At 37.8% G+C, this 24,184-nt stretch overlaps 1 protein-coding gene across 1 annotated transcript; it reads right to left on the reverse strand.

Moving 5' to 3' along the window:
• Nucleotides 1-1,795: 1,795 nt before the first annotated feature.
• LOC136152473 (transmembrane protein 45A-like) lies at nucleotides 1,796-23,971 on the reverse strand. The gene is made up of 5 exons (XM_065913779.1): nucleotides 23,782-23,971; nucleotides 22,837-23,049; nucleotides 20,905-21,089; nucleotides 12,577-12,722; nucleotides 1,796-1,926 (listed from the first exon to the last, which is right to left on the reverse strand). The coding sequence occupies exons 1-5, from the start codon at nucleotides 23,969-23,971 to the stop codon at nucleotides 1,833-1,835; spliced, it is 828 nt and encodes a 275-aa protein (XP_065769851.1). The 3' UTR covers nucleotides 1,796-1,832.
• Nucleotides 23,972-24,184: the final 213 nt, after the last annotated feature.

Here is a 24,184-nt window from a genome sequence, read left to right on the forward strand (position 1 = left end):
TGAGATAAAATACAAACAAAAGGAAGAGAGGATGCTCCTTCTCTACCCCTTCCTTGCTGAAGGTTCCATAAAATTATATTAATTAGATTTAGTTTATTGCTCATTTCATGGACTAGAGGCAGATAACCCCAAACTATGTACTTAGAACTGAACAGGAAGTTTCTCCTCTGAGAACTCACTTGTGTTCTCTCTGTGCAGGAACTGCAGGAATAGACATTTCTGCAATCTTGTAAAAACTGCTAGTATATTTACACTCACAGCTTTCAAAACTCCAGCCTTAATCTCATTCATGCTAGTTATCGTAGAGTTCCGACTCAGGCCTAGGTACCAGCAATGCCATTTTGAAATAACTGCAGTTGACAGCTCACTTGTTTAAAATACAAATTGCCAAAAATCATAGAAACTTACCCTAAGATATAGGATACATATGGGGCAGACATATGGATATATGGATACATCTGGGGACCACAGTGTGTGAGCATTTCATAAGCCAGAAATGTACTAGGGTCTATTGCATTGTTCGAGATAAACCTTTAGGCACCCTCATCAGCTCATTTCAACCATTACATAAAAAAAGAAATGTGTCCGGTTCTTTGGCCTAAAGAATTCACTCATATCCCTCTTCACTGTCATGTGAAAATACCAGACTGGGGGAGCTTCTTGGATTAGTCAGTGCTTCTGGAACACCAGGGAGCTTCTGGTTGAAACTGCATGCATGTCACCTCCAGCTACCCACTTGTGTTCTGGTTGTTGTTTAATCTAAGTTGTGTCCAACTCTTTTGTGACCCCGTGGACTATAGCCCCCCAGGCTCCTCTACCCTCTAGACTGCCTCTTTTCCTTCATACTCAGGTCAACCACCCATGAACTCATGTAGTACTCCATATCTTTTCTGTCCCAGCAGAGACTGGCCATTCTGACTCATCTGTATTAAATTAGCTTCACTTTTGTCTCAGAGATTCTAGATTCATAAAATGTGACAGCCAGAAATTGATCCATTCAATTGAATTCCCTACCGTCAGAGAAGACATGGTAACTGTTTAAACCCTAGAGGCTAGTGATGGTAAAGCCAGAATGAGAAAGAATTTCGGACTTTCCTTTGGGAGTTACTTAGTCCACCAGTGAAAAAGGGCTCTGACTATTTATCCATGTATTATTCCATAAAAATCTTCTCCTTGTTTAACCCTTCAGTTATTTTAGCAGAGGGGATGGTGTGGTGGCCATACTAAGCCATGTGATGATTTTTTTCCTCTGGATAATATCCAAACTCTCCTTTCCTAGATTTTCGTGGCTTTTTCACCATGTGCCCTTCTGTAACCGTGAATCATCCCTTTTATCTTCTTTAAGAGCGTGCACCACAAGATGACTTCCAGCTTGCTCTTCCCAGGAGAGAACACAGGTGCTACAGAAAGAGATGTCTCACGAAAAGGAATTTTGGTGTCACACAGCTTCTATCTTCATGATATAAAGGTGGGGTGCAGCTAAATAACAAAAATATCCGAGGTGTTTGAACCAAGATCCATGCATTTGTTTATTTCTCACTGTAGCAAGATGGTAAACAAGTGAAATCCAATCTATAATGAGTTACAAATGATAGTAAGCCCAGGAACCTTGAGCATATATATCTATAACACAAACAAAGCAAATATTTTCCAGAATGTGGGCATTATGCTTTACCTAACGTAGGGAGAGCCACCTCAAGCTCCCAAAATCATGACACCAAGAATCATTCTCAATCGGTTGTTCTCCAAACAAAAAGTAAAAAGGCAAAACTGTAACTAAAAATAATAGAAAAAGAAAACTTTTGTCTAGAAAGACTGGACGCTCATCAAAGTCACATCTCTTCCTCCGAATCTTGTTCTCGTTCAGCATTTTTCAGGAGTTCAACTTCTGAAGGGCAGAACCTCGTAAATCGAGATTTAACCAACCTGAGGAGAATGAAAGTCATCTCACATTATTCCATTTAAAATTAAAACCCCAAACTATCTGTATCTATAGTATAACAAACTCCAAATTATCTGTGCAAATGGAAGAGGCACCCCCAAAATGAAAATCACTTTTATTTGACTTTGGATCTACCTGCAAACATTTTGTGGATTAAAGCAGTCTATAAGCAAACAGACACAATAAAGCTCTACTATGTAACATGATTGGTTGCATCATATTCAAAATTCATAACTTTAATCATTTCTAAGACAAACAAGAGAATCTCTGGACTGTAGTAAGCCCTGAAGAAAGTGAACTCAGCTGAGTATTACAAAAAGGAGCCCTGTCCTGAGAACAAAGCCCATGAAGCCATCTCCTTCCCCACGTCGAGCCCCACGTCAAGTCTGGGCTGTACTGCAGCCCTTACTGCATCTTCAGAGAGCTGCTTCTGTGCTGGCCCCAGGCTGTCCTTTTGCACGTGATGGTCCCCAATGCACTAGGAAGTTGAAAGAAGTGACCTCTATCCTTATAACTGTTACCATAGATTAAGAAAATCTGTAGGTGCTGGGGGGGGGCGGGGATTACGATTTCAGCATTGGAAGATGCCAAGTTTCTTGGTAGCAGAAACTCAGCAGGCTGTCAACTTTTCTGATGTAATCAGAACTAGGTAAAGCTTTTCCCATGCAGGATTATCTGTTAAGAAATGGTGCTGTGCCTATGTCAATAAAAGATTGTTAACTTGCAAAAGTACATAAGGATATGCGAACAAACTGATAAACCAAATCCAAAATCATTATTGTTTTACGAAAAATGTCACCAGCCTATCTGTAACTTTACACTTGCTTTCTGTCTTTCCCTCCCAATGAAGGTCTGGCCCATCCCTCTCAATACACCAGGCTTTTACTTGTATTCTGGGTCTCACTAGAATATGAACTTCCGAAGAGCAGAGGCTTCGTCTTATTTACTGCTCTAACTCTTGTCAGTCTAGAGCAATGTCTGGTTCATAATACTGGTTCACCATGTACGTGATGATTCAGTGGGCTGTGGAGCAGTCCTGTAGGAGTTCATATCACTCATCTACCCAGAGATAATTCTTCAGTCACTTCCAACTCAACATTAATTCCTCCAACACGCAACAATTGAGCGGTATCCGTAACATCTACTGACTCATCAGAAAGCCGAGAAAAACTACTCAAAATCATTTGCCTTGATAATTAGTTGACCATTGACCTTGTTCCCAACGTTCTCAACTCTTCAAGACACTGTTTTCATGAAAAGCTAATAGTTTTAACTAAGGTTAAAACTGGGACAGGGTGTCATTTTTTAAACCCTCACGGTTATCTCCACAATGCACAACCTGTGTAGGTGCTAAATGAAAGGGACTAATTAGTTAGCATACTCATTAGATTCATTCTTGATGACTCTTCTGGAAAATGAAACAAAGAACTAGCTATTTATTATAGGAAATTGCCTACATGTGAAACTTCAAGTTGAACACTTTCAAATATGTGAATGTGTGTGCCAGCCCCCATATGCCAGCTGTCGTCCTATACTACTGTACTTTTCAAGGTACTGTATTGTAAGGTTAAAAATATTTCTTTATTTTTGTGTTTGTTTTTTATGTACATATTACTTGTGTGAAAAGTATTATAAACCTATTACAGTGCAGTATTATATACAGATATATATACACAATTGTGTGAGTTGGATTCCTAGGCTAATTGTTGACTTGCAAATTGGACTTTATAACATGCTCTCAGAATGGAACTCGCTTGTCTGTAGGGAATTTGCTGTAGAAATTGCTTTCACGGTTAACAGTGTTAACACAGCGACGACTCCTGTTCCGGATTCCTCCTCTCTGAGTTGTATCTGCTGTTGTTAGATGCTATCAAGCTGAGGCATATTCAGGCTCTGTCGACACCCTGAAGCCCTTGGTATTAGCACACACAGAAATGGCTACTGGGGACAGATTGAGGGATGGAATAAAAGAGGAAGTGTAAATAATTGCTAGTTCCTGGAATGGTGCAAGTTCAGGAAACGAAGATCAGGGTGTGTCTGGGCTTTTGCGCCCACATGGTCTCGTCAGTTAATATAAGAGCAGAGCTGAGACTCTGGGTATACTTCCAGAGTTGAAGTGGAAATCAAACTTCCAAAAGGAAAACTACCATCTGCCATGAATTTGGTCATTTCTATTTTGTTCTTCAAAATGGCTCACAAGAATCGTCTGCTTGAAAAACCTGAAAATGGTTTATATTTCTCTGTCCATCCAGAGGGGCTTTTGAAATACTTCTGTCTCACAGTGATGTTTATGTAAGTTTAAATGTGAAATACAGTAAAACACACAATAAGATTTCCCAACAGATAGGTCTCTCCTATGAGCTGTTACGAGAACAGCAAGCATGGGACTAGATGAGGCAAGCTTTAAACCATTATTCCATTATTCAGGGAAGCTGGGAAGCACAGCTTCATTTTTCAGAGATTTGGGGGCAGGAGTTCCATAACCCAGTATTGTTTCCATGGTGATCTTTGTGCTCTGTCAAATAAATTCAGATAGAATGTCCTTAAAACCTATCACCTGTGATTGAGTTACAATCCACTTCACAGTCAAATGCAGATGAACAGATTTTCAAAGCTCTTCATGACTACAAGGTCGAATTGAATTATCCTACATATAACTGCACTGTAAGTCAATATTCAATCTTCGTGATATTGTTTAATCTACTGCCTAATATTATTTAATTATATATATTATATTATTATATATATTATATATATTATTATATATAATATAATATATTATATTAAAATATATCAGAAGCTCTTGGCCTTATATTTCTAGGAGGTATATAGAGGTATATATAAGCAAGGAGGTATATATAAGCAAAACTTAAAAGCAGATAAAACATGACTTCCAAACAACTGAATCCTGTTTGAGTAGTTCTGAAACAGAGCTGTTAAAATAGAAAATAAATGTTTCTTGAGAGTATACCAAGAGCTGTGAGAGATATGAAAAAGGTCTTTTCCTCCAGGTAACACAATCTAGTTAGCAGATAAGCCTAACATGAGCTAATAGTAAATATCACAAGATAGATCACCACTGTTAAAATGTGTGATCAGACTAAAGTACTGTAAAACTCATGCAAGGAAATAAGCAATCATATGAGTTTTCATAGAAGAGATGAGCATTTGATTGGATATACTAGGTAGAACTACGTGGTCAAGAAGTCAGGAGTGCTGGGGGAGAAGAGGCAGTTGAAAAAGTAAACATGGAGTTTCTGGTTTCTAGAAAACTATACGTGGATAAGAGGTTCATTAGGGGTCTGAAGGTTCTTAAAACAGAAAGAAACAATAGTCTTCTTTGGCTCTAGAACTGACATGGAATAGAGAGGCTTCTTGAATGCCAGCTTTATTCTTGGAGGCTGCCCAAACCCCAAGGAGATGAGGGCCAGAAGTCAGCCTAAAACAATAGAGGAAGAAGTCAAGTTTCACTCACAGCAGAGTGAACCTTAACCACCAGTGCATACACATGCTTTGAGAGAACTGAATAGGACTAATAGAAATCATTCAATGAGAAGGTAGAATCTCAAGCAGCCATAGCACTTAGACCTCTAGAAGGAGGAAACTACAAATCAAAGCCTACTAGAGACATCTGGGAGCTAGACAAGGAAAAGGTTTTTTTACCCAGAGACACAGCACCAAAGCTTTTTAGCAATAAAGCTCAAAGAAGCACAGAGCAATAGAGGTAGCTGGGGAAACATCTAGAGAGAGGACTAGAAAGCTAGTTTGAGCAGAGGCTGAGACCCCATTGGGCCTCGAATCAACTACTGAATTTAGGGATCTAGAGAACATGCTAGATTTGTACCATCCAAAATGATAGTCACTATGTATATATGAAAGCTAACATTAATTAATGTAGCACTGGGTTGGGAAGATCCTCTGGAAAAGGAAATGCCAACCCACTCCAGTATTCTTGCCTGGGAAGTCCCATGGACAGAGGAGCCTCAGGGGCCACAGGACAAGGGGTCACAAAAGAGTCAGATAAGACTTGGCAACTAAATAGCAACAACAATAACTAAGCACATGTCAAGTGTGCAATAATCACACATAGATCAAGGCTACATGATGGAGACTGCAGATACAGAACATTTCAATCAATGCTAAAGTCTGAAGGATTGGAGCCTGCATGGTTAATAGCTGGAATCAGCCAAGCCAACTATGGCTTGGCATTAGCTACCATACTAATGGAAATAAGGAACCATGCTCATTGCTCTCTACTCCTACTCATCCTTCAAGCTGCAGCTTATTTCTCAATTGTGAGGAGGCCTCCTCTGTGTTCCAATAGCGCTTTATTCTTACACTAGTTCTATTTATCGTACTATAATTAAAATGTCTCTCTCCCCCCATAGGGTCTATACGTCATACACTTTTTGATACAGAAGAAGGATGAGAACAAGAACAAGAGGAATAATAAAACGAACAAGGGTGGGTGGGGGAGGTGTTTCAAGATAGCAGCCTAGGAAGGTCTTGAATTTACCTCCTCCCATGGACACAGCAAATCGACAACTACATAAAGAACAATTCCCTATAGAAAAAAAAAAAGAAAAAAAAAAAGACTTGAAAACTAGCCAAACAGTTCCTCTACAACAAAGGACAAGGTCCACAATGAGATGGGTAAAAGAGGCAGAGACAAGGGGTCACAAAAGAGTCAGATAAGACTTGGCAACTAAATAGCAACAACAATAACTAAGCACATGTCAAGTGTGCAATAATCACACATAGATCAAGGCTACATGATGGAGACTGCAGATACAGAACATTTCAATCAATGCTAAAGTCTGAAGGATTGGAGCCTGCACCCAGTGTGGAGACCCACGGTCAAATAGATCTCACAGATAGAGAACTTCTTCCTGAGGAGCAAGGGTTTCTGCCCTATATCAGGCACCCCAACCCTCGAGACTTGCATTGATGAGATCAGCCCCCAAAACATCTGGCTTTGAAAGACCACCAGGGCTGATGTCGAGAAGAACCAAAGGGGTGTAAGGAATGGCGATTCCACTTTTAATGGGTTTGCATGCTGACTCACCCACCTGGCCATACAGCACAAAAACCACAGTTTGAAGAGTCCAGACCGTATGTGAATGGGATTCGTTTGCTAATCTTAAAGCATCTGCCAGCAAGGAAGAAATTTGTTAGGATTCTCTCCAGGAATGGAAGCACTGGCAGGTACCACTTTCGCTTTCTTCCGGCTCTACTTTGCTAGTGCCAGCACTTTCGCCACCATCTTTGTACTCGCATCCTAAATTGCTAGCACCAGTGTGAGATCAGAGGAGAAATTAAAAACCACCTGGAGACAAGTGGAAAATGGAAATACAACACACCAAAATCTATGCAATATGCAACAAAAGCAGTTGTAAGGTGGACATTTATAGCAACAGGCCTACCTCGAGAAATAAGAAAAATGTCAAATAAACAACCTCACTTTTATACCAAAGGGAACTAGAAAAAGAAGTGCAAACAAAGCCCAAAATTACTATAAGGAAGGAACTAGTAAAGATCAGAGTAGAAATAAATGAAATAGAAAGTGAAAAGACAATAGAAGAGATCAATGAAACAAACAGCTGGTTATTTAAAAAAATATAAGCAAAATTGACAAACCTTTAGCTAGACTCACTAAGGAAAAAAGAAAATGAAAATGAGATGTTAGTCATTTAGTCATGCCTGACTCTGAGTCCATGAACTGTAGCCTGCCAGGCTCCTGTGTTCATGGGACTCTCCAGCAAGAATACTGAAGTGGGGTGCCATTTCCTTCTCCAGGGGATTTTCCCAACCCAAAGATCAAACCCAGGTCTCCCACATTGCAGGCAGATTCTTTACCATCTGAGCCACCAGGGAAGGAATAAAAGAGAGAAGGCTCAAATAAAATCAGAAATAAAAGAGGAGAAACCAGCATTACCCTCACACCAAAATCACAGAAAGATATCACATACGAAAAAGAAAATTATAGGCCAATATCACTGATAAAAATAGGTGCAAAACTTGCAACAATGTAAGTAAACTTAATTAAAGGCTATATTAAAAGGATCATATAACCTGATCAAGTGGGATTTATTCCAGGGATGTAAGGATAGTTCAGCATCACAAATTAATCAATGTAATATATCACATTAAGAAAAAGAAGGATTAAAATCATATGATTATTTCAATAGCTGTATAAAAACATGCGACAAAATTCAACCTATGAACAAATTTAACCAAGGAAATGAAAGACCTCTATGCTGAAAACTATAAAACATTGATAAAAATAACTGAAGAAGACACAAGTAAATGGAATGATATTCCATGCTTACAGGCTGGAAAAATTAATATTGTTAAAATGTCTACATTGCCCAAATTGATCTACAGATTCAATGCAATCCCTATCAAATTATGAATGGCATTCTTCACAGAAATAGAACAAACAATCCCAAAGTTTGTATGGAATCACAAAAGATCCTGAATAGTCAAAAAGAAGTTGTTGTTCTTAAAAAAGAAGAACAAAGCTGCGGGGAATCATACTTTCTAATTTCAGACTATACAACAAAGCTATAAAATCAAAACAGTTTGATATTGGCACAAAAACAAACCTATAGATCAATGACACAAAATAAAGAACTAAACTCATAAATGCATGGTCAATTAACTTATGATAAAGGAGGCAAGAATATAAAATAAGAAAAGGTCAGTCTTTTTGTTGTGCTGGGAAAACTGTACAGCCACATGCAAAATAAGGAAACTGGGACACTATCTTATTCCATCCATAAAAATTAACTCGAAGTGGATTTAAGTCTTGAATGTAGGACTAAAATTGTAAAAATCCTAGAGGAAAATATAAGTGGCAAGTTCCTTGATATTGCTCTTGTTGATATTTTCTGGATCTGACTCCAAAGGAAATGGCAACAAAAGAAAAACTGAACAAATGGAACTACATCAAATAGAAAGCTTCTGCACAGTGAAGGAAAACACCAACAAAATAAAAAGGAATCACTGAATGGAAGAAGATATTCCTAAATGATATCTGATAAAAGGTTATACCCAAAATACATAAAGAAATCAAACAACCCAATAACAACAACAATGAAAATTCAATTTAAAAATTGTCAGAGAATCTGAATAGACATTTTTCCAAAGAAGACCTACAGACAACTAAAAGTCACACCTGCAGAACAGCTGTTATCAAAAGGGCAAGATATAACAAGTATTGGCCAGGATATAGAGAAAAAAGAACTCTGATGTACTGCTTGGTAGAAATGTAAATTGGTATGGTCACTATGGAAAACAGCATAAAGTGTCCTCAAAAAATTAAAACCAGAAGTACCATACAATCCAGCAAATCTACTTCTGGGTATTTATCTGAAGACAATGAAAACACTAATTCAAAAAGGCATCTCTAGGTTCACTGCACCACATTTATATATAAAAACCAAAATATTTGGGCTTCCCCAACGGCTCAGTGGTAAAGAATCTGCCGGCAGTGCAGAAGATAAAGGAGAGGTGAGTTTGATCCCTGGGTCAGGAACATCCCCTGAAGAAGGAAATGGCAACCCATTCCAGTACTCTTACCTGGAGAATCCCATGGATAGAGAAGCCAGCAGGCTATATTCCACAGGGCCACACAGAGTCAGACACAACTGAACACATCCACACACACAACCAGGATATGAAAACAGGTGTCTATTAATTGATGAATGGATAAAGGAGATGTTTTATATATGTGTTTATACAAGATAAATATTTCATACTTATAAGTATATAATAGAATATTACTCAACCATAAAAAAGAATGAAATGGACCTTGAGGTATTACGCTAAACACAATAAGGCAGAGAGAGGAAGACAAACACCAAATGATTCCACTTATCTGTGAGATCTAAAAAACAAAGGAACAAACAAAACAAGGAATAGATTCATGGTTGCCAGAGTTGGGGGAGGTAGGCAAAAATGGGTGAAGGTGATCAAAGGTACGAACGTCCAGCTTTAAAATAAGGAAGTCTTGTAGTTTTTGGAATACAGGTCTTTGGTCTCCTTAGGTAGGTTTATTCCAAGATATTTTATTCTTGTAATGGGGTTGCTATTGTTATTACCAAGATGTTATTCTTGGTAAATGGAGTTGTTTCTTGAATTTTCTTTCTGATCTTTTATTGTTAGTGTATAGATAAGAACAGACTTCTATGTATTAATTCTCTAACCTGCAAATTTACCAAATTCATAATGAACTCTAGTAGTTTCCTTTCAGTGTTTTTAGGATTCTCTATGTATAGTGTCATGTCATTTGCAAACAGTGACAGGAATTTAACTTCTTTCTCATTTGAATTTCACATCATTTCTTTCTCTTCTCTGATTGCCGTAGCTAGGACTTCCAAAACTAAGTCAAATAGAAGTAGCGAGAGTGGACATCTTTGTCTTGTTCCTGATCTTAGAGGATACGCGTTTTGCTTTCACCGATAAATATGATTGTTAGTTATATTTTGTCATATATGGGGTTTATTATGTTGAGGTATGGTCCCTCTATGCCCACTTTCTGGAGTTTTTATCATAAATGGGTGTTGAATTTTGTCTAAAGCTTTTTCTGCGTCTAATGAGATGATCATATCACCTCACACCAGTCAGAATGGCTATCATCAAAAAATCCACAAACAACAAATGCTTGCGAGGGTGTTGAGAGAAGGTAACCCTTCTACACTGTTGATGAGAATGTAAATTGCAGCCACTAGGGAGAACAGTATGGAGATTCCTTAAGAAGCTAAAAATAGAGTTACCATATGATCCTGCGATCCCACTCCTGGGCATACAACCAGAGAAAAGCATGATCCAAAAGGATACATGCACCCCAATGTTCATTGAAGCATTATTTACAGTAGACAAGACATGGAAGCAACCTAAATGTCCATCAGTAGAAAAATGGATAAAGAAGATGTGGTACATATATATACAACGGAATATTACTCAGCCATTAAAAAGAATACTGCTATCTGCAGCAACACGGGTAGACCTAGAGATTGTCATACTTAGTAAAGTAAGTCAGACAGAGAAAGAAATATCATATCTTATTTATGAAACAGGAATAGACTCACAGACTTAGAGAAGGAACCCATAGTTACAGGGGAGAGTAGAGGGGAGGGAAATTTAGGGAGTTTGGAATTGATATGTACACACTGCTGCCTCTAAAATGGATAACCAAAGAGGACCAACTATATAGTATAGGGAACTCTGCTAAATATTCTGTAATAAGCTAAGTGGGAAAAGAATTTGAAAAAGAATAGATACATGTATATGTATAACTGAATCACTGTGCTGTACACTTCAAACTAGCACAACACTGTTAATCAGCTGTACTATAATATAAAACTAAAAAATTTTAAAAACAGAATAAAATAAGTCATAGGGATGTTGTAAATAACACAGTGACTATAATCAAAAATATTGTATTGCAGATGTGAAAGTTGGTTTAAAAAGTAAATCTCGAAAATTCTCATCACAAGAAAAAAATTTTGTACCATTAATATGGTGACAGATGGTGTAACTATTAATACACTGACTGTGGTGGTCATTTTGCAATGTACACAAAAGTTGAATCACTATGTTGTACATAATGAAACTAGTATAATGTTGTATGTCAACTGTGGTTGTTGTTTAGTCTCTGAGTTGTGTCTGACTCTTTGCAACCCCTTAGGCTATGGCCTGCCAGGCTCCTCTGTCCATGGGGATTCTCCAGGCAAGAATGCTGGAGTGAGTTGCCATTTCCTTCTCCAGGGGATGTTCCCAACCCAGGGACTGAACCCCCATCTCTTGCACTGGCAGGCTAATTCTTTACCACTGAACTACCAGGAAAGCCTATGTCAATTATACTTCAATGTAAAAAGAAATCTATCATAGGAACCTAAGCGGGGGAAAAAAGAGCAAGGGTAAGAAGAGTTTCTGTTGAGCTCTTATTACATTAAGGGCAGTGTAATGATATGATCTCATTTAGGTACCATCATTATCGCCATTTTGCAGACAACAAAACTGATGTTTAATGTGGTTAAATAATTTACCCAAAGTCTTTCAGCTGACAAGAAGCTGAGCTGGAAACATGGGTTCTTAGCAATCTGTTACACTGCTCCTCACCCATCACGAAACACTGTATCAAAGTCCTTGTAAAAACATGTAACATTCAACTTAATCTTACTGTTACAAATATTATAGTAAATATCAAATTAATCAGCTATTTAAAGTTAATGAGAGGCATACATGTTGGTCGAAAACAGCACCACATTTGGGAAGTGTCATAACTGATATACACGTGGGCAGATGGAGGGGGCTCACTGCAGGCATGTTGATGACCATTTGGAAAAGAAAACAGAATATGCAAAGACATGAAGGCACAGAACATATTGAAGGGTGATGCACAGGTTCAGAGTACAGCAGAGACACTCTTTAGCTATTCCAACCTTAAACCAGCATTTATTATTTTAATTGGAAATGTTTGTGTTTGTAGATAATTTTCTGCTATATTACCCTGTTTGTGGAATGCTAAGGAATAAAATACCTCTTTGAACTTAAAGTTCAGACTGTCGAGTCTTGATGATCATATACCCAAAAAATAGAACTTCTATGAACAGAAATCACTAACTTACCAGGTGACAAAGGCATAAATTGCTCCAGTGATGATAATGGCTGTTGCATAATGCCAACAAAAACATATGGAGAGAAACATAATATTGTTATGATCCATTAAATCCCATGGAGGGCCTCCATTGAAGGGATAAAGGACAAACCCAATCTGTAATTTAAAAGAAAAAGAGAATATTAAAGCACTTGCAGCCGTATTCCCAAAGATGGCGCTGTTCAAAATGCTTTCTTTCAAGATTAATGGTGACAGATAATTCCCATTATCTGAGATGCTACAGATAAGGAACTGCTATCTTTTTTACTAAGATAGACAGTACCTACTAAATCATATTTTTGCAAAAATGTTTAGGATATTTACAGATAAATTTTCAAAATATGACTAGTAGTCATCCCTGTAGATTGGTAGACTTTCAGAGAATTTGGTAGGATTTTAAGTTGCTCAGTTTGACTCAGTAATGTCAAAATCAGAGTTCTTTTTTAAAAGTTTTTGAAATAAACAAAGCCCACTGGTAACATTATATTTATACTGAAAGCTTGTATCCTAAGATCAGGAGCAAGACAGAGTGTTTGATTTTACCATTTCTATTCAACACTGTACTAGAAATTCTAGCCAGAGCAACTAGTAAAGAAAAATAGATAAAGGGCATCCACACTGCAAAGGAAGAAGTAAAACTATCTATATTCACAAATAAAATGATCTTATGTACAGAAAATTCTAAAGAATCCACAAAAAGCCTATTAGAGCTAACAAATGAATTTAGCAAACTTGCAGGATACAAAATCAACACTCAAAACATGTAATGGACAATTCAAAGAAATAAATCAGGGAAACAACTACACTTATAAGAGCACTGAAAAGAATAGAATATTTAGGAATAAATTTAATATAGGAGGCTCAAGTCTTGTAACTTGCAAACTATAAAACATTGTCAAAAGAAATCAAAGATCTAAATAAATGAAAATATACTGCATGTTCATGACTGGAGCATTTAATATCGTTAAGATGGCAATAGCACCCAAAGAAATCCACAGATTCACTATGATCCCTATCAAAATCCCAATGCTCTTTTTTTTGCAGAAATGGAAATCTGATTCTAAAATTTATGTGGTATTGTAAGGGACCCCGAATAGCCCAAATAGCCTTGAAAAAGTAAAGCAAAGTTGTGTTTTACCCTTAGTGATTTCAAAACTTATAACAAAAACTACAGTAATCAAAACATTGTGGTACTAACATAATGGTAGACATACAGACCAATAAAATAGAATTGTGAGTCCAGAAATAAGACCATAAACCTGTAAAAAATTGGTTTTTGACAAGAGTGCCAAGGCCATTCAATGGGGAAGTTAAAGTCTTTTCAACAACCGGTGCCAGGACAAATGAATATATACATGCGAAAAAAAAAATATTTACCCTTATTTTACACCATATATAAAAATTAACTCAAAATGAATCAAAAACCTAAATATGAGAACTAAAATCATAACTGCTACAAGAAAACATATAGGAAAAGCTTCATGTCCTGGGTTTTAGTGATGATTTCTTATACATGACACCAAGACACATTAAAATTAAGAATTTTTGTACATCAAAGGACAGTATCAAGAAAATAAAAAGAAAATCCTCCACATAGAAGAAAATCCTTGCATTCATGTATCTAATAAGGAATTGATATCTAGAGTATATAAAGAAATCCTAAATCTCAACAAAAAGCCAAAAAATATTTTAATGGGCAAAGGACTAGAAGACTTATTTCCCAAGAGGCATACAAATGGTTAATAAGGTCAAAAAAATTATGAACATCATCAAGTTATTAGAGAAATACAAACCAAAACCACTATAAGATACCACTTCACTATGAGATATTAGTACCCCCTAGGATGGTAGTAATAATAAGTAACAAGTATTGGTAAGGATATGGCAAAATTGGAATCCTTATACATTGCTGGTGAGAATGTAGAATGGTATAGCCATGTGGAGTTTCTCAGAAAGTTAAATGTAGAATTATCACATGACCTGGCGATGTTATTCTAGGTACTATATGTGCCCCACATAATTGAAAAGAGGTATTCAAATAAAAAATCCTCCACAAAATTACATGGCAGCATTTACACAAGGGCCAAAAGCTGAAAAAAATCCAAATGTCCATCAACTGACGATGAGTAAGCAAAATGTGGTTATTCCATATAACAATGTTATTTAAACATAAATAATGACATATTAATACATAATACAACATGAATGAATATAACATAATGAAAACGTTATGTTAGAGAAAGAAGCTAGACACAAAAGGTAACTGCTTTAACATTTTATTTATGTATTTATTTTTGGCATTGCTAGGTCTTCATTGCTATGCATGGGCTTTCTCTAGTTGCAGCAAGCAGGCGCTACTCTTGGTTTTGGTGCATGGGCTTCTCATTGCCGTGGTTTCTCTCATCAGGGAGCACAGGCTTCAGTAATTGGGGAGCACAGGCTTAGCTGCTCTGTGTCGTGTGGAATCTTCCCAGACCAGAGATCGAACCAGTGGTCCCTGCACTGGTAGGCGAATTCTTATCCACGGCGTCACCAGGGAAGTCCAAAAGATAACATGTTGTATGGGGCAGTGTGAAGGACAGTGACTTGGACACAAAGGTCTATGTAAGTCATCTCAGCAGTTTGATACAGTTTGAACAATTGGTACCGAGACAGAAGTTGGTCCCATGAAAATATGGTACTATTTCTCCCTTATACCACAGATTATAGACTAGCAGATCCTGAGTCAAATCTATATCACAGACATGCTTTGCCTGCCCTGCACATTTTTTAAATAGTTTGAATTAGTTTACAACACTTCAAAAATTAGGGAATTTTGCCCAAAAGTACGTCACAGCTTATTCCCAAAAATAGAAATATCTGACCACACCAGACCTGTGTTCCAAAGCATGAACAGCAACAGGTGCTCTCCATCGATTCATCATTCAGGTTGGTAGCTGCCTGACCAAGTGGAGTCTTTTCCAACACCACAATTCATTTTTTTTTTTTTATTTCATTTATTTTTATTAGTTGGAGGCTATTTACTTTACAATATTGTAGTGGGTTTTGCATACATTGACATGAGTCAGTCATGGATTTACATGTGTTCCCCATCCTGATTCCCCCCTCCTGCCTCCCTCCCCATCCCATCCCTCTGGGTCCTCCCAGTGCGACAGCCCTGAGCACTTGTCTCATGCATCCAACCTGGACTGGCGATCTGTTTCACACTGGATTATATACATGTTTCGATGCTGCTCTCTCAGATCATCCCACCCTCGCCTTCTCCCATAGAGTCCAAAAGTCTGTTCTGTACATCTCCAACACCACAATTCAAAAGCATTAATTCTGCTGCGCTCAGCTTTCTTTATAGTCCAGCTCTCACAGCCATACATGACTATTGGAAAAACCACAGCTTTGACTAGATGGACCTTTGTTGGTAAAGTAATGTCTCTGCTTTTTAATATGCTGTCTAGTTTGGTCATAGCTTTACCTCCACAGTGCAAGCATCTTTTAATTGTATGTCGGCAGTCAAGTCACCATCTGCAGTGATTTTGGAGCCCCCCAAAATAAAGTCTCTCACTGTTTCCATTGTTTCCCCATCTATTTGCCATGAAGTGATGGGACCAGATGCCATGATCTTAGTTTTCTGAATGTTGATCTTTAAGCCAGCTTTTTCACTCTCCTCTTTCACTTTCATCAAGAAGTTCTTTAGTTCTTCTTTGCTTTCTGCCATAAGGGTAATGTCATCTGCAAATCTGAAGTTATTGATTTTTCTCCCAGCAATCTTGATTCCAGCTTGTCCTTCATCCAGCCCGGCATTTTGCATAATGTACCCTGCATATAAGTTAAATAAGCAGGGTGACAATATACAGCCTTGACATAATCCTTTCCCTATTTGGAACCAGTCTGTTGTTCTCTATCTAGTTCTAACTGTTGCTTCTTGACCTGCATACAGATTTCTCAGGAGGCAGGTAAGGTGGTTTGGTATTCCCATCCCTTTAAGAATTTTCCACAGTTTGTTGTGATCCACACAGTCAAAGGTTTTGGCATAGTCAATAAAGCAGAAATAGATGTTTTTCTGGAGCTCTCTTGCTTTTTTGATGATCCAGTGAATGTTGACAACTTGATCTCTGGTTCTCCTCCCTTTTCTGAATCCAGCTTGAACATCTGGAAGTTCGCAGTTCATGTACTGTTGAAACCTGGCTTGGAGAATTTTGAGCATTACTTTCCTAGCATGTGAGATGAGTGCAACTGTGTGGTAGTTTGAACATTCTTTTGGATTGCCTTTCTTTGGGATTGGAATGAAAACTGACCTTTTCCAGTCCTGTGGCCACTGCTGAGTTTTCCAGATTCACTGGCATACTAAGTGCAGCACTTTCACAGCATCATCTTTTAGGATCTGAAACAGATTCCAGATCAACTGGCATTTTATCACCTCCACTAGCTTTGTTTGTAGTGATGTTTTCTAAGGTCCACTTGACTTCACATTCCAGGATGTCTGGCTCTAGATGAGTGATCACACCATCATGGTTTTATGGGTCATGAAGATCTTTTTTGTATAGTTCTGTGTATTCTTGCCACCTCTTCTTAATATCTTCTGCTTCTGTCAGGTCCATACCATTTCTGTCCTTTACTGTGCTCATCTTTGCATGAAATGTCCCCTTGGTATCTCTAATTTTCTTGAAGAGATCTCTAGTCTTTCCCATTCTATTGTTTTCCTCTATTTCTTTGCATTAATCACTGAGGAAGGCTTTCTTGTCTCTCCTTGCTGTTCTTTGGAACTCTGCATTCAAATGGGTATATCTTTCCTTTTCTCCTTTGCCTTTAGTTTCTCTTCTTTTCTCAGCTATTTGTAAGGCCTCCTCAGGCAACCATTTTGCCTTTTTGCATTTCTTTTTCTTGGGGAAAGTCTTGATCACTGCCTCCTGTACAATGTCACAAGCCTCCGTCCATAATTCTTCAGGCACTCTGTCTATCAGATCTAATCTTTTGGAACTATTTCTCACCTCCACTGTATAATCATAAGGGATTTGATTTTGGTCATACCTGAATGGTCTAGTGGTTTTCCCTACTTTCTTCAATTTAAGTCTGAATTTGGCAATAAGGAGTTCGTGATCTGAGCCACAGTCAGCTCCCTGTCTTGTTTTTGCTGACTGTATAGAGCTTCTCCATCTTTGGCTGCAAAGAATATAATCAATCTGATTTTGGTATTGACCATCTGGTGATGTCCATGTATAGAGCCTTCTCTTGTGTTGTTGGAAGAGGGTGTTTGCAATGATCAGTGCATTCTCTTGGCAAAACTCTGTTAGCCTTTGACCTGCTTCATTTAATACTCCAAGGCCAAATTTGCCTGTTACTCAGGCAGCTCTTGACTTCCTACTTTTGTATTCCAGTCCCCCATAATGAAGTGGACATCATGTATGGAGAAGTAGCGGGAGAAAAAAATTGTGAAAAGCAAATAACAGTGTAATTTTATTAGCTTGAGATAGAGTTTGGGGCATAAACATTCAAAGCAATCAAACATAGAAGCATAATAAAATCACCTAAGTCCTTGAAACATTTTTGTTTCAAAAGAATCCAGCACAGAGGGGATGAGGGACTTTCCTATCCTGACAGTATGCTTGCTTGTACTGGTATCAAATATTCATTTTTCTCTAAGTCTCAAATGTCATTTAGTCTGACCACCTGGTAAAGAAAAATACTAGTCTGAACATAATGATGGATAGAAAGTTTTAAAAATAATCTCAGATTTATACCCTCAAAATTTAACCTCATGTATCTTCCTTAGAAAAGTTCTTGGGGACATATGAAAACATTATTACTCTGCCAAAAGGGACAACATTAAACCAACCTTTGCTCAGTTGCAAAAGCTCACAGCTTCCCCCTCAGATATTTAATTAATTAATCATTAACTTTTAATGGAACACTAATTAGTTTCATCAGTTCTGCTCTTAATTGTATTATTACTTTATTCAACTATCTTTGGGTTTCCCCCTTTTGTCTTACTTTCTTTATTTGAATATTTAGCCCTTTAAGAATCTGGATTGCATAAACATGTGGATAATCTTCAGCCCAAAAGATGGAATATACTTTCTTCTCTAATATATAGATTATTTACTACCACTGACACTGGGCTACATCCCAAAGAAATCTTGACACATTTCAAAGGGAACACATACAAAGCAATTGAAAACAAATAATAAAAGAAAAAGATATTTTTGGAAATTGAAAAGAGTGTTTCTAAATAACTCATAAATTAAAGAGGAAAGCACATAGAAAATGCAACACTCAAAATCATCCAAGGTGAAAGCTACGACATACAAAATCTCATAGGAGGTAGCTATACTAGTGTATAGGAGGAATTCTATAGTTTTAGGAATATTTATGTAAAAATAAGAAAAATTAAATATAAGTGAATATTCAACTCAAAAAACTACAAAGAGAGGAAAAGAATATAGCCTCATGACCTTAAAGAAAAAACTGAAAATTAGGAGAAACTGACAAATCCATAAATATAACATACAATTTTAAGAGACCTCTATCAGAAAGTGAATGATCAACTGGATGGAAAGCAATTAGAAATAGAGAATATTTAGAAATATTTCATTAAAAAGAGTTCAAAGAGCCTGACTTTATCCCTACAACCAGAGAAATCTTTAATTTCCTTTTAGTTCCCCTAGAGACAAATAAGCAACCATCATGCCTACCCCAGACCTGGAGTCCAAAGGGCTGCAGCCCAGTTCTGCTCAGTCTGTGAATTTCTATTCTACTCTATTTCTATTCTATTCACTGGTGGCTTGCCCTGTTTTTGTTTGTGGTATTTAACGTGCAGCTATGTATTTTTAAACTCTCTTACTTTCATTTACTTTTCTATTCTTTTAACTTACTTTTTATTTTAGAGATATTTTTGATAGTTTATGTATCATTGTCACATATGTGAAGCAGAGGTGATACACTGAAGCATAAACTCACTGTGTCATCTTGACCTGAAGTTATCACTGTTAAATTTATTAAACTTTATTTTTAGTTTTGAATCAGCAATGCTAGAACACAGTAAAATATTCCAATCAAGAGATAAAGAATGCATAATCACACCTTACATGCCATTCTATTTAGCTTCCCAACTGAAGATAAATAATATCACAATACAACTATCACAATACATCTATATACCAACTGGTTAAATTCACTGATTATCAAATTATACCATGATAAGGTATTTGTTATTTTTCCAAATCATTTTGTCTTCAAAAAATCCCTGAATTTCGGCCCCTATTTACTAGCCTGTGCTGCAACAACCTTTCTACTCCCCCACAAGCTTAAATATCACATCTTTCCTAGCCCCGATTTTGACCACGATGTTTCTCTGAGTCTACCAGGGCTTTCTTATCAATCTTCACTGAAATGCAAATCCCTGAAAGAACCTCATCATCCCAAATCCCTGCACTTTACTGACTAAAAATCTCCTCTAAGAAATCTTCTGTGATTAAACCACATTCTCCTTTCATCCCAGACTTTCCTTATATCCATGAATGTATGTTCGGACAGAGGATTAGATGGTTGGATGGCATCACCAACTCAATGGATATGAATTTGAGTAAACTCCAGGAGTTGATGATGGACAGGGAGGCCTGGTGTGTTGCAGACCATGGGGTCACAAAGAGTCAGACATGACTGACTGAACTGAGCTGATAAAGTATATGTTCACTGATTGGAATACATATTTTCAGCAACACTCCAAGGTTAGGGAGTCAACAATTAAAGTGCCTGGGATTTGGAGTCAGATAGACCCACATTTAGATCCTAGTTCCAATACTGTGTGATCCTGAGAAAGCAACTTGCTCTCTCTGAGTCTCTTTATCAGTCAACTGGGGATGATAATATCTAACTTCCAAGTTGTCATGAAGACAAAATGAAAATAAAACAATATGTATGTAAAAGTCGTGTCAGGGGCTGGCACACACTTATTCCTCAATACATAATAATTCCCTCCTTTTCTGCCTCCTTTTTGTTTCTCGAGCTTATTAACCAATAGGCTTTAAGTGACTTTAGCATCGGGAACTGCTTCCAGCTAAGCACCAGCTCAGAGTTCCTGCAAAATGGATATCCAGGTGTGTGATGAAGGTACACCTCCCACCTCCTTCCCTGCTGCTCTGCCACTATTCCCACCAGGGCCGCTGGGCCCCTCAAAGGCCTGCATTCTCACTGCCAGCAGCATATCAGAAGGAAGTCTCTGGGTTTCAGGGCACAACACCCACAATCAAAGAGAGAAGGTCATCAGTGCAGACACCAGGCACACAGACTGGAGGCCCCAGCTCACCTGCCAGAACCAGCTTCCCTGAAGCAGGAAAAGGCTTGTCCGCAGAAGTTCCACAGTTATCCTGGCCTGTATAAAGAGCTCCAAGAAGGCAATCAGGCCTGTAAAAGAGATGACCAAGACCAGAAGCTTGTGCACAAAGATGTCCAGCATTTCCCGGCCATGAGTGTGATTGTAGAAGATAAAAGCTGTCAGAGGCAGAAAAAAATGGTTTGTCTTTCTCAGTGAAACTACTGTTCCTCCCCTATCTCCACACAGCTTTACATAAAACACACACATTCATCCAAAATATGAGGTGCCCACTGCTTTCCATAATAATGGAAATCTCTAGCATTTTTGGAGCCATCATTATACCTCTTTAGGATGTAATCTTTGAAATCTCCTTTTCCCTTCCCCAGTCTTTAGTCTCTCCTCCAATACATCATGACATTTTCAACTAACTAAATTTCAAAGCATATTTTATGAAAAAGGATAAGTAATAAGCATGATGAAGGCAGGGGAGCAGGAGTTAGGGCAAATGGACAGATGAATGAAGTAAAGTCTTTCCTTAAGTAGTTTAGTCTACTGGAGGCAGCAAATATAAACACAAATCATAAGAGTAGACTTTGATGGGTAGGGCAAGGTTCCCTGGAAGCTTCCAAGAAGTAGTATATAACTGTATTTTTAATCCTATGGACAGATACTGGCTTCAACTTCATCCTTTTCATTTGGATGAGGAGGAAAAGATGTTCATTCAAAATATGGTAACATCTGGAGAGTAGTTTCGGTGTGAATGGACACATGCAGATATGTATAGTTGAGTCCCTTTGCTGTCCACCTAAAACTATCACAGCATTGTTAATTGACTATATGCCAATATAAAATAAAAAGTTTAAAATAATATTATAACATCTGAGATGATGAGAATCATGCTGTTAGTGACTGTTGCCCAACTTTTATCTATCCCTTGTTCTCAGAGAGTATTTGGCAAAAGTGCTTATCTTTAGATGTAGGAGGCAAGGTAGACATTAGAGATGACTGCCTCTTGATAATTAGGGGCTTTTTAGTTCTATGACCAATCTACCCCTTACATATAAAATGTTGTGGTTCAGTCACTAAGTCGTGTCCAACGCTTCTGTGACCCCATGGACTGTAGCCCACCAGGCTCCTCTTCTATGGGATTCTCCAGGCAATAATACTGGAATGGGTTGCCATTTCCTTCTCCATACATATGAAATAAATGAAAACAAATCATTAAATATTTGTTATCAGTGTTTTCTTACACAGTAACAGGAAGGCCAACTGAACAAAAAGTGTTAGAACCTCAATTTTATGTGACTGGATTTTTTGGACTCTGCTTGTCATGTAATGGTGGAGTTTCAATTTATCAATATTAAAAAGGCTACTCCGTAGGTACAGAAGCTACTCTGTTTTGAGTGGTCTCTTTGTTGGAGGATATTTATGCTTTACTAACTCCAGAGAAGGAAATGGCAACCCACTCCAGTATTCTTGCCTGGGAAATCTCACGGTCAGAGAAGCCTGATGAATTTCATTCCATGGGATCACGAAGAGTTGGACACAACTGAGTGATTAAACAGCAAAAACAATGCTTCACTACTCTGAGCTCAGTTTGTTGTGTTAAAAATGGAAATAATGATCATCTCCAGGATAAACCTGAGATAAACATGCATAGCAGGTGGTTCTTTAAGGTATATGTGAAATTTGAATAAAATACCTGAATGATTGTGCTTGTACAGTTTTACTAAGTAAGTTAGTAGGGAAGGGAAATCTTCGGCATCCTGTCTAGGACACCTCAATAGCTTACCATGGCCCGAACCGCTGGCCTGCGGGTCAAGGCTGTACCAGGACACCAAAGGCAAAGTGCCCTTTATTGTTGTAAAGGGCTAGACAAATGTCCAATAATAATGAAAGGTAAATGAAAATACTCATACTTACCCTCCACAAATAAGGCATTTAATAGCATCAACTTGTTAAAGGAGGCAGGAAGTGACCTGATGGTGGAACATAAGATGTTTGTCACACCCAGCAGCCCAAAGAAGAGGTACATGGTAAAATGATGCCAGTCTAGGAGTCTGACCCACTGATCCTTTTTATAGTCGTATAAGATCAAGTGTGGTCCTCCAGGAACAAACTGTCCTCCAAGGATGCCTGCAGAGGGATATATCACACTTTAAACCATCTTTCCACAACTTCACTGAAAACAGAAGATGCAGAAGGATCAGCCTACAGCTTAGTCCAATATATTGTCTTTTTATGGCACTGATTCTTCTTTCTGGGCCATTACTTAACAGCTGAGCACTGGTTCTTTAGACTAGTTTTAGAGCTTCAAAGACTGGTTTGGATAATCCCGTTTAGTCAAAGATAGCCAATTTTGTCAAACAACTATGTCAGATCTTCAAAGCTAATGTTCTTAGTTCCGCTGAGTTCCCTGATCAGTTCCACTGATGGACTAAGTTCCTATTTTAATCTAATGACTAGATAAATTCTGAGTAATTTTAGATTTAGATTTGTGAGATTAATCCTATAGCATCTGATGACTTCCTTCTTACACAATAAGCCTTTGGGTTGGGAGTTGTGCTTGGTTCAGGATTAAAATGCTTGAGTTCAGCTTCTCCCCACTTAAGGATAACCAGACACAACTGAGCAACTGAACTGAACTGTTAGAAAACCAGGCTTGAAAAAAAAAAAAAAGAAAACCAGGCTTGAACTGAATTGCTACATGACCAAGCAATAAAAAACAGAAATACAATTAGAATATGCATTCAGATGTATTTGAATAAAAAATTTATTTTAGTATTGTCTTGTTTTGATATTCAATCTTCTCTTTGCATGTGAAAATACTCCAAGAAAACAAACAGAATACAGAAAAGGGTCACTCACCAATTGCAGCCATTCCAACTAGTACAATTCCCTCCAACAGATCTATTCGACAGAATAGTGCTTTGGAATTATAGTAGGAAGTCCGCTTCTGCTTTTTGAAGGCATATTTCAGAACACACTTGGTAGTCCACCAAATCCCCAAAGTAATGAGGAAGAATCCAGGGAGAGCATGGCCTTTGAAATCCCCCATGACTACCAAAATAAGAGCACAAAGAAGATGAAGGCATTTCATTTCCAGAACTTGACTTAAATGTCACTTTTTCTGTGAAGTATACTATCTCTGATAATGGTAGATATACCACTGAGTCAGAGGATCCAGTATTATTGCTGACAGTGGTAGATCCATTACAATATCAACAATACCAACAAGTAGGAAAATCCACATTTGTTGAACACTTACCTT

The sequence above is a fragment of the Muntiacus reevesi genome, chromosome 21, assembly GCF_963930625.1.
Source record: "Muntiacus reevesi chromosome 21, mMunRee1.1, whole genome shotgun sequence".
Taxonomy (NCBI): Eukaryota; Metazoa; Chordata; class Mammalia; order Artiodactyla; family Cervidae; genus Muntiacus; species Muntiacus reevesi.